The sequence below is a fragment of the Ovis canadensis genome, chromosome 7 (assembly GCF_042477335.2).
Source record: "Ovis canadensis isolate MfBH-ARS-UI-01 breed Bighorn chromosome 7, ARS-UI_OviCan_v2, whole genome shotgun sequence".
NCBI classification, from domain to species: domain Eukaryota; kingdom Metazoa; phylum Chordata; class Mammalia; order Artiodactyla; family Bovidae; genus Ovis; species Ovis canadensis.
This window is the reverse complement of record NC_091251.1, coordinates 59,313,516-59,331,719: the sequence shown is the minus strand read 5'-3', so window position 1 is coordinate 59,331,719 and position 18,204 is coordinate 59,313,516. Positions and strand designations below refer to the sequence as shown.

Below are 18,204 nucleotides of genomic sequence, written 5' to 3'. Positions count from 1 at the left end.
CTGTTCACGGATGCAGGCACTTCCTAACTGTTTTCAAAAACTTCACGATCATTGATGATCAAAACTCCAATGCCCAATCACGCTGTTAGAGATGACTGGAGGCTGGCGATTATAAATCCTCTACACCTTGATTATTCCTCTGAGCTCCAGGGAAAGCAGCATGGGTGTAGCTACTACCTGGGAGGGCCTGGAGGCCTCTAGCACTTCTCAGACTGTGTGAAACCTGTCCTCTCCATTGTTGTGGGCCCTACAGACAGTGCCTCGGAGGCAGCATTCTGTGGACAAGACAATCACCAGGAGACTGCAGGGCCACACCACTGCCAATGCGCCACAGCATATAATGTGAAAAGACGGTTTGTAATAATGATGTGTCAGTGGAGGCCATAAACGTATGTTAGGAAAAAAAATATGTTCTTCCACCAACACAGGGGAATTGCTACCTATAATTCCTTTTAACATTAGCACACACGTAAGAGCCAGACCTGGAACAGAGCCTGCCTAACCCACGGGCTATGGTACATTTATACTTCATTATGCCTCACTCCACTTTTCTCACCATTTCTTGAGACAATCTCCTTGATGTTTTTACTCCAAAAGCAAAGTAATAACAACAACAAGGCTGTCACAAAAGAACACCAAGACTCCCAAGCTGAATTTTCAACAGTAGGATATCAAAGATATCACAAGATAACTACAGACAACCATTAAGTCAGGTGGGAGGGCCCTGAGAAAGTCAGCTCTTGATGATGCGGTACCACGCCGGTCCAGTGAACAAAGGCCTAAGCTTGGATAGAGAGCTTCCTCTGGGGAAATCGACATGCTCTTTATTGACATTCTTGAAAGTCTTCCTTCTAACTCTAGAACTTCCTAACTTTCAGGGCTGATGAAACCCTTTCAACACATATAAGAAAGAAGCAAAATTAGTTGACATTTCTGTGTACACAGGGGAAAACTGCATAATGTTATGGTAATACAGCATATAACTTATTTGTAAATACAGTAGCTTTGCTAAATTTTTGAGAATGAGTTTACAGTTGCTAGAGAAAGAATTAGCATCTAGACTTGGATTGAAATTTTAAAGTAAAAACCTCAACTAACCAGAATCAACTAACTGACATGAATTTCTATTCTGCCACTTGCAACTCAGAGAACAAGGGAGGCAAATAACAAAACAGACAGATACTGAGGATTTAATTAAAAAAAAAAAATGATTTCCAAGCTAGGATCAGGACAGATTTAGCCCAATTTCTAACACTGTCTTCATTTACAGTTCTATAATGTACAGTCAGAACTCATCCTCAGAACAGTGACCCTGCAGTACCCTAAGGATCCCCAAATCTCTAAGAAAGATTCAATTACATCCCCAGTGTTCTTCCCAGGGCAGGAAAGGGGACCAACACACTTTCAAACACATTTGATAAGGAAAAGACAAAAAATGTTTCTGCTCACTGTGCCAGAAAAACAAATTCATCAGTGATGCCTTGGTACTCTTATAGAAAAATCATGGTTTATTGTATCTTAATCAATGCTTCAACATTCATTATCTGGAGAGTTCTGGGCAAGCATTAATTCACAAGGATTCAATTGTATTTTTCTTAACATACAGCTTAATAAGATGGGTGAACATTTTAACAACTCATTTCAAACCAACACTTGCCCTTCTGAATGAGATACCAAGGGAAAAATAAAACAAATCCTCATTTAAAAAAACATCTTATATTTTAAATGATGGAAGGGAGAACATCTTGGGGAGACAGAAGCAGAGAGGAGGTTGTTCTTAAATTCTCAGCAAGGAAGACAGTCTTCATTTTCAGAAAGGTACTGCACATTCTAGGCTGGTGTTCTCTCTGGCACCTGAAGGCCTTTCAAAGCAGACTCTTCTTGCTCTACAGGAACCTACCTCTAATCTGGGATGAATGGGTCAGGGGTCCCCTCCAGGAGGAAGGATGCTGTCTACCTCAGAGTCTCTGCACACTGGCTTGTACAAGACAAAGAGGATACGACATTTGAGAACAGTGACATTTTCTATAAAAAATTTTGCACGTGGGGCAATCACATTACAACTCTCTCCCCAGATACCTGAAATGTAGTTAAGTATTTTGCTTCCACAGACATAAATACATAGATGAGCTTAGAAGGAGACTGGAAAAATGGTGGGGGTTGGGGAGAGCACCTTCAGAAAAAGTGGTACGTGCTATAACGGACCACACTCCATCAACAGGGTGCTAAGCAACACCCAACTCAGTCAGTCCTTCTGACATCACACCACAACTTCCTCAAGGTAAGAATGGGAGAATCAGGAGAAAACTGTGCATCTTAACTCAGAAATGACAAAGAGTATGGCCCATGGAGAAGAACACCTGAGTTTGCCTGATTCACAGTCCAAAGGCTAGCTCTGGACAGGAGTCAGTTTGCTTTCAAAAATGATTCAGCTGTCATCAAAGACCTTCAGAATATCTGCATCTGGAGGCACTATATATTCCAATTAACATTCCCGTACCTCCCTACATCCCTCTTAGGAGTCTGGTGTAGAAACAGCAGTATGCACTGTACCCCCCAAGCTTAATGTCTCTTGGTGAGGGGGGTCTGTCCCTGCAGCCTCCATAATTCAGTTTCAGAAACAGAGATGTTTTCTAAAGCCAAGGGCTCCTCTTAACACCAGAAGATTTTGGAAAATTCCAGCAGGTGACTAACATTAAAAAAAAAAAAAGTCTGTTGTAAATGTTTTTAGCCACTCAGGATTTGACTTCTGGATTAATAATTCAATTCTTTTTAAGAAAGAAGGGGGAAGCAACAGAAAAGGTTTTCATAATCATCCTCAAATGCATTTTCTAAAATTATTCTATTACATTTTTAAAGGGTATAATTATAAATGTTTTTATGAGCAATTTACTGGAAAATGAAAGTCCCTTAGTTTAAAAAATAATTATTCCATCCCCCTGGCACAGAATTTTATCCCAGCCAGTAGCTCTTTCAAACTACAGGGCATCATTTGTTCACTGGGGAGAGCCAGGTCCACGTAAGAAAAGCTCATCTGAGAATCAATCTCTAGAAAAACGCTCGAAATTGCCAGGCAAGAGCACCGACCAGAAAGTGAATCAGCCAAGACTGAAGTGGTGAATTGTGGAGAAGTACTTTGGGAGGCAAAGATTCCTGTGGGTCTAGAAGTCCTCAGGGCTACAACTAAACTTGTTAACTGACTTTAAGTCAATCTAAGCTCAGCTTCCAGGGGGTTCGATCTCAACCCAACTGAGCTTTTCAGTGTTAATCCCATCTTCTGGCTTCGATTTTTCCCTTAGGTCAGCCGGCCCTATCAACCATCCACTTGCAGCACCAGTGTTCCAGACCAACGGTGTGGCACACAGTCCCCTGAGGATAACTTTAGGGAGGTAGAATGTGTAAGTTTCTGGCATGCATATACTAACGAGATTCTGGAAGAGTGTTTTTAACAACAGTAATGTCACAATGCTCAGGGCTCCCTGAAGTCCCTGAAAGCCTTGTTAAATTAAAGACTCACTGTGGCTCTTCCGCTTCTTTCTTACTTCCCATGTTGTCTCCCGCCTTTCTTCCCTTTCATTGGGCTGAAAAGATGGGGCTGAACAAGAGCCATCATTAAAAACACCCAGAAAACAGAACAGTTCTGCTGAAAATGCTAACATACCCTGCCCCGTTGTAAAAAGAAAGGGAGGCCGTCTTTCAGATTATAAAGTCACATATTTGATTTTGGAAGTGCAGGCACTAACGGTGCATGGTCCATTCACCCGTGGATTCCCAGGAGTTTGGAATCCAGCAATAGCTTCAAGTCTACCTAGGTAATGTCTCATGAGGTCACCTCAATGTCATGAGAATCCTGACCACAGTCTCTGCAGACTGCAAACACTGGCTGCTTGGAAGCTAACCCTGCTACCTCCCAGGAAAGCATCCCCCAGATCAGAAAGCGGCTCTCTTCACCCAAGGCCAAGGACTCCACTCAACCCTCCTTGAGGTTGAAAATGCTGATTTTAAGGTGATGGTGTTTGCTTTTCCTTTTGCATTGTGTGCATGTATGCTTTAAGTATTAAAAAGGCGTAATCACCTAGTGTGTAGGTTAATTTCTTTCCGATATTGTAATTTATGCAACATTAATACTGGATGCCAGCTCCAATTTTCTTGCTGCTTACACTCTGGGAGCCGACTTGCATATTCTGCCAATTCCATTACATCATCTGAAAACCCAAACATTTCCCATTTTCAAATCACTCTCATCTACTGAGCATACTTACACATTCCCTCTTCTTCTTCCTAGCTCACATGCACAAAGATTGGTATCCCCAAGTAGCAGACCGTACATCTGAGGTTAAAGTCTGCAAATGCACATAATTTCTGGAAGCTATTACTACTGCTGTGTTAGCTAAAGGATGCCTCCATCTCTGACCTTCCTTTTCCATTCAGACTGTTATATAACCAAGTGCCTGCGTGCAGGATGTGAGTTGAGTGTTTGGGCCTTACCTCCTCTCCCTCCCCCCATTAACTCTCCGGAGGGATGGACAAGAGGTGGGTTCAAAGAAGAGGGAGTGGGGGGTGGCCTACTAGGGGGCAAGGGGATGTGGGTCAGCAGGTCAGTTGCACAAGATGCATCCTATCTGCACTCTGTCCCTCTTCCCTTGTTGCTGAGCCTCCGGGGCTGGTGGTACCGAGAAAGCCCCATCGGTTATATAATTTGCAAGAACAGCAAGTTACGGATTTGCTAGTCGGTTCTGCAGCCTGCCACCCTGATCTCTTGCAAGAACACCTTCTGGTAAGAATGACACCTGAAGATGCTAATAACACACGGGAGGGGGATGGCTAAGACAGAGGGGGTGGCAGCACAAACCAGAAATTAGTGCGGCTTCCTACATACTATGTCCCCCTCTTCCAAAAAAAAAAAAAGCTTCAGAAACACATGAAGGGGATTTTCTCCAGTGTTTCTGATTAACCCTGTTACATAACCCGCTCGCATTCCAAATCCACCGTCTCAGGTCTAAATATACTCTTTGCAGCCAAAAGCTCTCTACACACAAACTCACCCAGCTAGCGGCAGGTCCCGGCCCCCGGACCCATCCCCCTTCCTGTACTCCCGACCCTCGCTGCCCCCTCCCTCTCCCTTAAACCGCGATTTGATGTGCTCGCTCTTCCGAAATCGCCTTTAATTAAATGTTTTTCGCATGTGTCTTCCTGATGGCTTTTACTGTACTCGAATTCCGTGAATGGGAAAGCGCCTGGACAGGGGGTGTGGCTAAGGTGGGGGGGGGGGAGGGGGGAATACTGTAAAACAGCCAGCACATGATCAGCCATATTCCTACCTCCAACTCTAACACTGAGAGGAAAGGAGGGGCTCTGGGGCCCCCACTTGCCTCTTCCAGCTCTCCCTATCTCTGCCTGAAGCTGAGTGACAAGAGAAGGGGGCCCGCTGGGCCAGTGCCCAAGCCGGAGCTGGAGATCTCTGTCCCCCAGCCCTGGGCGGCTCGCGCGAGCTGGCTTCCTCCAGAGTGACAGGCGTGATTTATACATTATTTACAACAGTAATTAAAGCCATAGCTTCCTCCTGTTCTTCATAAACTCTGGGCGTTTTCAAATAACCCCCCACCTCAAGAAAAAAACCCACATCAGGTTCCCATACCTTTAAGAAAGCGGAAAGAGGGTGAGCTTTTCCCAACACTCCACTTTAATTAGAAAAAAAGCAAGGAGGGGTCATGGAGCCGCCACCCCCCCCCCAAAACAGACACACGCACACAGATCCTACAAATGAAGTGTGTAAAAAATTGCCCCCCCCGGGGGGGGGGCGCGGGCATCGATCGCACTATCCAACAAGCATTCAACTCGCACTGACCATTCCCAGGTTCTTGCAGAAACGCTTGGTGAGGGAAGGATTTCCCAGGGCTGAAATAAGTTTGGGTGCCTTGCGATCTTTCTTTTTCTGCTTGTTTTGCTTTTGCAGACGCTCACTCCGAATGCGCGTGGAGCGCCCCACAGGACCGCCGCCGCCGCCCCGGGCGCGCTGACGCGCACACGCCCCCCGCCAGCCTGGGCGCCGGGCTGCGAACCCCGGGTCTGCAAACTTGCGCACCTCCCCTCGCGGCGCCCGCCAGACAACTTGGCGAGCACCTCACGCGCCCGCACCCCGCTCCCCCCAGCCCTATCTCCAAATCCCAAATCCACGGCTGTGCTCCAGGAAAGGTACCCACGTCGCTCCCCCGCCCCAAGTCCAGAAGCGCTCCCTTTCTACCCCGGGAGGCGGGGGGAGGGGGGCTGCCCTGATCTCTCACTTCTAACGCCCCTTTCACCTCTGCGGGGGGCCGAAAGCCCACCACGTCCCAGGCTTCCCGGGCCGAAACTGTCAAGAGGAGAAAAGGTAAAAGGGGAGGAGGATGGCCATCAAAAGGATTTTTTTCCCCCGTCTTAAAAGGACACTGCCGCTTTAAAAGTTTCTTTCCCGGGCCCCCACTCTCCGGTCCTCCGTATTTTGGGGGAGAGTATTTAATTTGAGCAACGCGGCTTTCTTCCTCTCTTTGCAGAAAAAAATCAAAGCCAGGGGGGTGAGCCCGCCGGCTGTCAACCCTCCTGCCGCCTCCCCCGCCCCCCTCTCCTCCCGCAACCCGAGAACGGGCTGCAAAAGTTTGCAACATTTCTGGGGGGCGGAGGGGGGAGGGGAAGGGGGTGCTCCGAGCTCCGGACGCCGCGGCCAGCTAGCGCGCGGCCCCCGACCCCGCGCCCCGGGCGCCCGCTCCCGGCCGCCCCCCGCTCCGCGCCGGGGCTCCCGCCGCCCCCTCCTCAGCCCCTCTCACAGCCTCCTACCTCTGCTGGTGCTGGAATAGCTCTGTCTGCGCACCGGGGCGGGCGGCTCGCTCTTGCGGGCGGATTCCTGGTTCAGCGGGGTCTCCCTGGAGCCGGCGGCCGCGTCCGAGCCGCTGCTGCCCGGCTCGCTGGCGGCGGGGTCGGGGGCTGCCGGAGCTGACTCCATGTTTTTTCCCAATGTAGAGATCGCTGGAGATGGCGAGCTCCGAGACTCCCTCTATCTTCTGTTTTCAGAGCAACTCTATGGTACCAAAAAAAAAAAAAAAAAAAAAAAGGGAGAAGGAGACCGGGGAGAGCAAAAGGGAGAGAGCAGGCGGCGGCGGGCGGGCGAGCGAGAGCGCAAGGGAGCGCGCGGAGTGTGTCTGGGTGGACGTGAGTGTGCGCCCGAGAGGGGATGGGAGGCGGGTCTGGCCACAGGCAGCGCTAGCGAGAGCTTCTCCAGCCGGCCCCCACACCCACATTCCCCACCCTCCAGACCCCAGACCGAGAGCCGCGGACTGGCTGCCAATTTTGGGAGGTGGGGAAAAGAGTGGAGGAGGAAGGGAGAGCCTCCCGTGCCCCAATCCTCCCCTTTCCTCGGCCCAGGGACAGCAATTAAGATTCGTGAGATTGATTCTGTACCTACTTCTGGGACTCTCTCGGGAGCAGAACTCGTCCCCATCAGCAGCCAGCCTGGGAAGAGACAAATCCGGTTATCCACGTTGGGGACTCGCAGGTAGCTCCCCGCCAGCCCAGCCCAGGACTGAGGAGATACTGAAAAGGAATTCGACCTGCGCTGGGGGAACTGAGGGTGTGGCACTTTTTACTTTGGGATGGGACGTCCAGTGGGTTTCCTGTATCGCTTTGATGTAACTGTGTGAGTTTAGAATTGCCACGAAGAGCCAATTTCTGATATGGTTGGAAGAGGTCGCTTTCAGCTCCTTAGCTGTTTTCTCCGAGAAGGGTCCAGAAACCACTTAGCAGGGCAATTTCTACTGGAGAAAACTTTGGCCTGTTTGGTCGATGACTATCTAAGCTGGATGAAATATGCCACACTGCATCTAGTTCATGCGTAGCTGCTAATTGTCAATTCCCATGGTACTACTGCTATTAAATGTACAGTCTCATCCATGAAAGATATACTAGAGAGGCGTTAATAACATCTGGATGATAAAATTCAGATAATTAACAGCTTTTAATAAGTCACATCATTGTAGGCATCATTCTTGCACACCCAGCTTTCACTGAAACTCCCCAGCACATAGTAGGTGCTGAGTGAAACCCAAGGGTGGCAAAGAACTGCAGCAGTGTTACTTTGATCCCAAACTCCAGTATGAAGGAACAGTACAAATTGGATGAGTGGAAAATATTCAGGTGGTAGTAGCTTGATTTTCTTGTCTCAATACTCAATCCACCATTTCCTATTGACTGCGGAAACAATAATGAAATCAGTACATTTTTAACACATACACCTTTCTTTCAGAAGATTTACAAATTTTGACAACAAAAAATATTGTTATATACCAGAAGGTAACATAAATATGTGTATTTAGGCGGTGGGGTGGGGAGGGCATCGAGGAACATTTTGCTTTTTGCTAACTTCCTGGTTTGGAAGAAAAGACTTTTCAAAAATAAAAGGAAAAAAAAAAAAACCTAGTTAGATAATAGCCTAAGAGGAACCACCATATGCCCAACTTCACACATGGTTTGTGTTACCGTTGCTGATCTTGGTCTGATTTCAGATACACAGTGCTATTTGCCATGGTCTGTGTGTTAATCAGCAAAACCTGTGGTCCACTCTTCGGAGTGATGTAAATGAAATGTGAACAGTTTTGATACCTTAATCCAGTCTCTGCAAGGAACCCTGGCTTTTGGCTGTCTGTTGGCGCCTACAAACAATGCCATGATTGTCTCCTCCCTGCCCCTCAAATCAGATTTGTGGGTTTCCCCGTACATCAAAGCACAGATTTCCAGAGCAGTGTTCACACCTTTTATAACAGGTTAGTGTTAGCCTGTTAATAAAGTTCTTGATGCACTTGACCTAGCTTGTCACATTTGACTTTTCTAAGTAAATATATCAAAGTGCATAGCTTAATGAACAGGTTCCTCTGGGACAGTAAGTATGTCAAAACACATCCATGGCCCATATTTATTTTCAAATATTTGGGAGAAAAAAAAACTTTACCTATTAAATTTCACCAATGATTCTATTTGGGATGCAAGCAGCTTAAAAAATATCTACGGCTCATTTTAGCTACCAGTAGTAGCTTATTAACATTTTGGGTGAAATCTATTCCCTTGGGCCTTTAATTGGTTCCTTTGCTATTCTCCTTTGAGTAAACTCGTATTTGTTTACCCAGGAAAAACTGTCCTGAATATGGCCCTAGTGACCTTAGTTAAAGATAGAGTCCATATTCCCCTCAACGGCAAATTGCAGCTCCCAAAAGCCGCTTCTCCTGCCTTCCTAAAACAATTACTGCTTCTGCAATTTAAAACAATTGGGAACACAAGTGCTTTCCTCAAGGGAAAAATAAAAGTGAGTTAGATACATTACTTGACTGTCAATCATTATTACTGAAGTGTAAATTACTTGGATTGGAGAAGCAGTGATTAGGATTATATTTCTTTCCTTCCCTCATGTCCCTTCCCTGATTACTAATTAAGGCTTTACAATTTTCCAAATATTTAGAAAGATGGCAGCTTTCCTTAGACTCTGTTCATTGAGAAAGGGCAGTACTGTTTGCTTAAAAATGGTTATTTTACTTTGCACTACTGAGTTGAGACAATGGCTTAGAAAAACCTACGCTTTGTAGAAGAGAGAACCCTAAAAACCACTCTTGGCAGACTCCTCTTGCCCTCACCAAACTCACCAGAACTCCCCTACCTCCTTTTTAATCACAGGCTCCCCCCACCATGATGACTCTATGTTTTTCTTATTACAAGGTCATTACGGGGAACCTGGAGAGTTGGCTGTGACTCCCCTCTCTCACTTCTGCCCTTCACTTTCCACAGCCTAGCAGACTTGCCAGGTGCTTTCAATTCTAACTCTGTGATATCTGCCCTTCCTATCTTTGGCTACCATATCACTCCAGTTCCAGACATTATCACTCGCCTAAACCATAACCTTCCAAATAACTGGCCTTCGTTCTTTTAACTATTCTAATCCATCCCAGAAAACATTGCCAAGTTCATTATCCTGAACTACAGCTCTCATTTCCCACCATGTCACTCCCCTGCTTACAAGACTTTAATGGCTCCCTATTGCCTATCCAATTAACCACTAACTAGTCAACAAGGTATTCAAGGCTCTACCTCACTTATCCCTGCACCAGGGATGGCAAATTGATCTCATCTCATGAGGTACTCCTGAGGTCAGTTGAAAAGGTGTGGGCTGTGATTGATGAATGCTGTCTCACTTGGGTGGAGGACTAGGAGCAGGATACTGGTGCCAGGAGTCTGCCAAACTGCCTGGCATTCTTACATGCTTCCTGCAATCCACGTGCAATTCTCAGACCAGGCCATGCGCCACTTTCCTCTCCTCCTACTTGTGGTGCAGGATAAACGCAGAGACGTTTGCTTCTGCCTCTTCCCTCGTGGCTCAGTGGTAAAGAAACTGCCTGCCAGTGCAGGAGATACAGGTTCAGTCCCTTGGTCTGGAAGATCCCTTGGAAGAGGGAATGGCAACCCACTCCAGTATTCTCGCCTGGAAAATTCCATGGAGAGAGGAGCCTGGTGGGTCACAAAGAGTCAGGCATGACTTAGAGACTAAACAACAGCAATAAAACAACTTCTCCTGAAATGTCCTTTCTGCCTTCTCTGTTGACTGAATCCCTACATTTCTTTAAAGGTCTGTTCTACTGGGTTAGCCAAAATGTCCATTCCAGAGTGGAATGCCATGCCTTTGTCCATGAGGGGACTCTTCTATACAACTTTTATTTATTCCAAACTATATATTTGAACTGTCTTAGTATTTTGCACTCCTCTTAAGGCACCTGGCTCACCTGGTGCTGTGGTTGGCTGAACATCTGCCTTACCCTCCCTGGTGGAAGATCCATTCCTAGAAAACAGAGGTTTACCCTTGCACACAGTAGGCACACATTAGACTTAGTGGATTTGAGAAATGGTCTTAATCATAAGGCAGCATGTCCACACAGTGATTCCATTACACAACATGAACGAAAACCTGAGTGTTTCAACGTTCAATCACTTGAAATAAGCCTTTCTTTCTTGGGTAAAAGATTAGCTGACATGTATGGGCTGTTAAAATTTATATATGCAAAAAATTTGTTGGCAGTTATTTGCGTTTCTTAGAAAGAGAAGGAAAATTATGGAAATAGAAAGAATTTCCTTGGGCGAGGGGAGCTTTCTACAACGTGCCTAAGAACAAAGAAGACAGAAAATTAAAACCAAGTGCCCAGGCCACAAGTTTCCTTTCTTTCAACAAAGTATCAAGAAACTGAAGCTGGACATGATGCTCAAAATAGAAGAAAGTCAAAAGAAAATGTAGCAGCTCTTGGGCATGGGAGGGGCTCCCTCATTCTGCTGCAAGGTTTATAGGTTAATAGTCAGAGCCACCCCAACTAGAAAAGTCCAGATTAAGAAGACTCCTTTGTTCAACCTTCTTTTTTTTTTTTATATATACAGTTCTTCTGTGTATTCTTGCCACCTCTTCTTAATACCTTCTGCTTCTGTTAGGTCCATACCATTTCTGTCCTTTATCAAGCCCATCTTTGCATGAAATGTTCCCTTGGTATCTCTAATTTTCTTGAAGAGATCTCTAGTCTTTCCCATTCTGTTGTTTTCCTCTATTTCTTTGCATTGATTGCTGAGGAAGGCTTTCTTATCTCTTCTTGCTATTCTCTGGAACTCTGCATTCAGCTGCGTATATCTTTCCTATTCTCCTTTGCTTTTCGCTTCTCTTCTTTTCACAGCTATTTGTAAGGCCACCCCAGACAGCCATTTTGCTTTTTTGCATTTCTTTTCCATGGGGATGGTCTTGATCCCTGTCTCCTGTACAATGTCACGAACCTCCATCCATAGCTCATCAGGCACTCTATCTATCAGATCTAGTCCCTTAAATCTATTTCTCACTTCCACTGTATAATCATAAGGAATTTGATTTAGGTCATACCTGTATGGATGTGAGAGTTGGACTGTGAAGAAGGCTGAGTGCTGAAGAGTTGATGCCTTTGAACTGTGGTGTTGGAGAAGACTCTTGAGAGTCCCTTGGACTGCAAGGAGATCCAACCAGTCCATTCTAAAGGAGATCAGTCCTGGGTGTTCTTTGGAAGGACTGATGCTAAAGCTGAAACTCCAATACTTTGGCCACCTCATGCGAAGAGTTGACTCATTGGAAAAGGCTCTGATGCTGGGAGGGATTGGGAGCAGGAGGAGAAGGGGACAACAGAGGATGAGATGGCTGGATTCTATCACCGACTCGATGGACTTGAGTTTGAGTGAACTCCAGGAGTTGGTGACGGACAGGGAGGCCTGGCGTGCTGCAATTCATGGGGTCACAAAGAGTCGGACATGACTGAGTGACTGAACTGAAATGAACTGAACTGAACTGACACCTGAATGGTCTAGTGGTTTTCCCTACTTTCTTCAATTTAAGTCTGAATTTGGCAATAAGGAGTTCATGATCTGAGCCACAGTCAGTTCCTGGTCTTGTTTTTGCTGACTGTATAGAGCTTCTCCATCTCTGACTGCTAAGAATGTAATAAGTCTGATTTCGGTGTTGACCATCTGGTGATGTCCATGTGTAGAGTCTTCTCTTGTGTTGTTGGAACAAGATAATCATGATGGTGTGACCACTCACCTAGAGCCAGACATCCTGGAATGTGAAGTCAAGTGGGCCTTAGAAAGCATCACTACGAACAAAGCTAGTGGGGGTGATGGAATTCCAGTTGAGCTATTTCAAATCCTGAAAGATGATGCTGTGAAAGTGCTACATTCAACATGCCCACAAATTTGGAAAACTAAACAGTGGCCACAGGACTGGAAAAGGTCAGTTTTCATTCCAATCCCAAAGAAAGGCAATGCCAAAGAATGCTCAAACTACTGCACAGTTGCACTCATCTCACATGCTAGTAAAGTAATGCTCAAAATCCTCCAAGCCAGGCTTCAGCAATATGTGAACCATGAACTTTCAGATGTTCAAGCTGGATTTAGAAAAGGCAGAGGAACCAGAGATCAAATTGCCAACATCTACTGGATTATCAAAAAAGCAAGAGAGTTCCAGAAAAATATCTATTTCTGCTTTATTGACTATGCCAAAGCTTTTGACTGTGTGCATCACAATAAACTGTGGAAAATTCTAAAAGAGATGGGAATACCAGACCACCTGACCTGCCTCTTGAGAAACCTATATGCAGGTCAGGAAGCAACAGTTAGAACCGGACATGAAACAACAGACTGGTTCCAAATAGGAAAAGGAGTATGTCAAGGCTGTATATTGTCACCCTGCTTATTTAACTTATATGCAGAATACATCATGAGAAACACTGGACTGGAAGAAGCACAAGCTGGAATCAAGATTGTTGGGAGAAATATCAATAACCTCAGATATGCAGATGACACCATCCTTATGGCAGAAAGTGAAGAGGAACTCAAAAGCCTCTTGATGAAAGTGAAAGAGGAGAGGGAAAAAAGTTGGCTTAAAGCTCAACATTCAGAAAACGAAGATCATGGCATTTGGTCTCATCACTTCATGGGAGATAGATGTGGAAACAGTGTCAGACTTTATTTTTGGAGGCTCCAAAATCACTGCAGATGGTGACTGCAGCTATGAAATTAAAAGACGCTTACTCCTTGGAAGGAATGTTATGACCAACCTAGATAGCATATTAAAAAGCAGAGACATTACTTTGCCAACTAAGGTCCATCTAGTCAAGGCTATGGTTTTTCCAGTGGTCATATATGGATGTGAGAGTTGGACTGTGAAGAAAGCTGAATGCCAAAGAATTGATGCTTTTGAACTGTGGTATTGGAGAAAACTCTTGAGAGTCCCTTGGACTGCAAGGAGATCCAAACAATCCATTCTAAAGCAGATCAGTCCTGGGTATTTTTGGAAGGAATGATGCTAAACTGAAACTTCAGTACTTTGGCCACCTCATGCAAAGAGTTGACTCATTGGAAAAGACTCTGATGCTGGGAGGGATTGGGGGCAGGAAGAGAAGGGGACGACAGAGGATGAGATGGCTGGATGGTATCACCGACTCGATGGACGTGAGTTTGAGTGAACTCCGGGAATTGGTGATGGACAGGGAGGCCTGGCGTGCTGCAGTTCATGGGGTTGCAAAGAGTCGGACACGACTGAGCGACTGAACTGAACTGAACTTTGTTCAACCTGGAGAAAAGTGAAAATGAAGTTGTGTCTGACTCTGCGACCCCATGGACTGTAGCCTACAAGGTTCCTCCCTCCATGGGATTCTCCAGGTAGAGTACTGGAGTGGGTTGCCATTTCCTTCTCCAGGGGATCTTCCCAACCCAGGAATCAAACCCGGGTCAGGGATCGAACTTGGGTCAGGGATCGAACTTGGGTCAGGGATCGAACTTGGGTCAGAGATCGAACCTGGGTCTCCCACATTCCAGGCAGACACTTTAACCTCTGAGCTACCAGGGAAGCCCTGGAGATTTACATTGTTCCAACCTGGAGAAGGAACAATGTAAATCTCAAGTCCCCGTAGAGGGGAAGGGAAGAGCCAGTCTTGCCAGATGCTTGCAAGTATAAAGGAAGATGAAGGCCTGCAATACCCACTCTGGATAATCCTCTCCACCTCTCTTCCTATTTTGTACAAGAGGAAACCAAAATGCAGGGAAGTGACTTGCTCAAGACCACCCAGTTAATCCATCCTGCCATGGATGTGGAATCCTCTAATTACCTGAATTCAAGACCCAACTCTGCCACGTACCAGCACTGTGGGCAAGGATGTCACTCACCATTTTTATGATTTTATTTCCTCAGGTATAGATGAGAGTTATTAGGAGGGTTAGATATGACAATCCTTCTAAATCCTTCAAAAATGCTTGCCACTCAAAATGTTGCTATCATTCTTGTTAGTGTTAGTCACTCAGTCGTGTCCAGCTCTTTGTGACCCCATGGACTGTAGCTCACCAGGCTCCTCTGTCCATGGAATTCTCCAGGCAAGCATACTGGAGTAGGTAGCCATTCCCTCTTATCCAGGGGACCTTCCCAACCCAGGGATCGTACCCAGGTCTACTACATCACAAGCAGAGTACCGTCTGAGCCACCAGAGAAGCCCTAATTACACATCTTTAATAAAATAATTATATAAAACTTCATTATCCAGTGCAGTAACCACTGGCTGCATGTGGGTACTGAGAACTTGAAATGCAGCTAATTCAAATTGTAATATATGATAAATGTTACAAGTCCACATTAGATTTTGAAGACAGTACAAACATTCAAAAAAACTAAGATCATGGGATCTGGTCCCATCACTTCATGGCAAATAAATGGGGAAACAATGGAAATAGTGACAATTTTCTGTCCAAAAATAGGGCTCCAAAATCACTGCAGATGGTGACTGCTGCCATGAAATTAAAAGACGCTTGCTATTTGGAAGAAAAGCTATGACCAACCTAGACAGGATATTAAAAACCAGAGACATTACTTTGCCAACAAAGGTTCATCTAGTCAAAACTACGGTTTTTCCAGTAGTCGTGTATGGATGTGAGAGTTGGGCCATAGAGAAAGCTGAGTGCCAAAGAATTGATGCTTTTGAACTGTGGTGTTGGAGAAGACTCTTGAGTGTCCCTTGGGCTGCAAGGAGATCAAACTGGTCAGTCCTAAAAGAAATCAGTCCTGAATATTCACTGGAAGGACTGATGTTGAAGCTGAAACTCCAATACTTTGGCCACCTGATGCCAAGAGCTAACTCTTTGGAAAAGACCCTGATGCTCAAAATACTGAAGGCAGGAGGAGAAGGGGATGACAGAGGATGAGATGGTTGGATGGCTTCACTGACTCGATAGACATGAATTTGAGCAAGCTCCAGGAGTTGGTGACGGACAGGGAAGCCTGGCATGCTTCAGTCCATGAGGTCGCAAAGAGTTGGACAGGACTGGGTGACTGAACTGAATACAAAAAATGTAATGTCTCATTAATAATTCTATATTGATTGCATGTTGAAATGGCAATAGTTTGGATATACTGGGTTAAATAAAATATATTATTTACATAATTTCACCTATTTTAACTTTTTAAGATCTGGCTACTAAAAACATAAAATTACTATGTGGCTCACATTATATATCTACTGGGCAGGGGCGGTATGGAATATATTAACATATGGTACATAGTAGGCATTCGAATGATTTAACTAGACTAACTGCTAGGTTTCATCTGAGGGCACCACTGGGTCAAGAGTTGGCATCCGTCTTGTTATTTTACACAATGTCAGTCTTGCTCCTGCTTTTCACAGGGCATTAAGCAGAGTGCTAAGCAAAACGGAAGCAAAACTAGTGTGTTTTACAGGGAACGTAAGATATGCTCACCAAAACTAACTGGCATTCTATGAGAAGGCTCTAGCTGCCCTGGAGACCACCGCAAAGAGAGCTAATAATCTCCCTCAGGGAATGAAACAGTAAGGGCTCTGCCCTGAGCAGCTCATGTCCCCTTGGTTCGCTTCTGAGCCTGAGGCTGTGGACTTTGACAAGAAAAAAAGGTACTTGACCACATGCAATTGCCGGGGAACCTAAGAACAGGTCTCCTGCAGTCTCCTGTTTCCAACCTGGAACATCTAAGCTTCCCCTGGGTGGGGTGAGGTGAGGTGATGTATTGGGTCAGTGTTTGACAAAGAACCACCATGAGCCCACTGGTTCTGAGCTCACTACCCTCCGTGACTCACTTTGGAAAACACAAGAGGAAAGAAGCCTAGATTGCAAGCTCCACGAAGGCAGGGATTGTGTCTCACTTGTTCCCCAGTGCCTTCTCAGTGCTGAGCTCTGTATCTAGCACGTTGGTAATTGCAGTATTTGTTGACTGAGTGGGTGGATGAGGTTTTGTTTTGTTTTTGTTTTTTATATATAAAGAAGCTGTGAATATATCAACCAATATAGGAGTACAATTTATTGAATACCTATTTAATATTAGATTCTAAATACCCTTTCATGCTTCACATATACTTTATAGATTAGGCTCCTCTACTTTGCCATAAAGCAATTTATTTAACTTCTCTAAAGATCCATTTTTCTTTCTATAAAATGAATTTAATCACCTTTTTTTTTTTTGGACCACTTAGAGCAGAGTTGGTGAGGGTCGCACAAGATAGATGAAAGTGACTTGGGAATTCTTAGTGGAGTCCCTCCAATAGAACTGTATTTGTGTTACCCAATATGATCGGCAGTAGCCACGTGTGGCTATTGAGCACTTGAGACATGGTTAATGTGAACTAATTTTTTTTTTCCTTTTAAATAGATTATTTTTTTTAGAGAAGTTTTAGGATCAGCAAAATTAAGCAAGAAGTGCAGAGATTTTCCATATACTTCCTGTTCCGACACACTCACTGCCTCTCCCACAATAACATCCCCCACCACAGTGATACATTTGTTATAATCAATGAACTTTTATATTGACAAATTAGTATCACTCAGAGGCCTTACTTTACATTAGTGTTGTACACTCTATGGGTTTTGACAAATGTATAATGATATGTATCCACCATTATAGTATCATACAGAGTAATTTCACTGCCCTAAAAATCCTGTGCTCCACCTATTATTTATCCTTCTCTTCTCCCAACCTCTAGCAACTACTGATCTTTTTATTGTCTCCATAGTTTCGCCTTTTCCAAAATGTCACACAGTATGTAGCCTTTTCAGATGGGCTTCTTTCACTTGGTAATAAGCATTTAAGTTTCTTCCATGTGATTTCATGGCTTAACAGCTGATTTCTTTTTAGCACCGGATAGCATTCCATGTCTGGTTATACCACGGGCTTCCCTCATAGCTCAGTTGGTAAAGAATCTGCCTGCAATGCAGGAGACCCCAGTTCGATTGCTAGGTTGGGAAGATCCCCTGGAGGGGGAAAGGCTACCCACTCCAGTATGCTGGCCTGGAAGGTTCCATGGACTATATAGTCCTTGGGGTCGCAAAGAGTGGGACACGACTGAGCGACTGTCACTTTCATTTATCCATTCACCAACTGAAGGACATTTTAGTTGCTTGGAAGTCACGGTAATTATGAATAAACCTGCTTTAAACATCCCCATGCACATTTTTGCTTGGACTTGAGTTTTCAGTTCCTTTGTGTAAATACCAAGGGGCCCAATTGCTGGGCCATATGGTAAGAGTGGGACTTCCCGGGTGGCTCAGAGGTAAAGAATTAACCTGCCATGCAGAAGATATGGGAGACTCCCTGGGTACGGAAGTTCAACCCCTGGGTAAGGA

General features: G+C 45.1%; 1 protein-coding gene across 2 annotated transcripts in view; it reads right to left on the bottom strand.

Annotated features, from left to right (window-relative positions):
- The window catches only part of RORA (RAR related orphan receptor A), an 808,767-nt gene extending 800,329 nt beyond the window's left edge, over window positions 1-8,438 (bottom strand). For both annotated transcript variants that reach the window (XM_069596320.1, XM_069596318.1), the window contains exon 1: window positions 6,814-8,438. In XM_069596320.1, coding sequence (XP_069452421.1) covers window positions 6,814-6,979 — 166 coding nt within the window. In that variant the 5' untranslated portion in view covers window positions 6,980-8,438. The remainder of the gene's footprint in view (window positions 1-6,813) is intronic.
- Window positions 8,439-18,204: the final 9,766 nt, after the last annotated feature.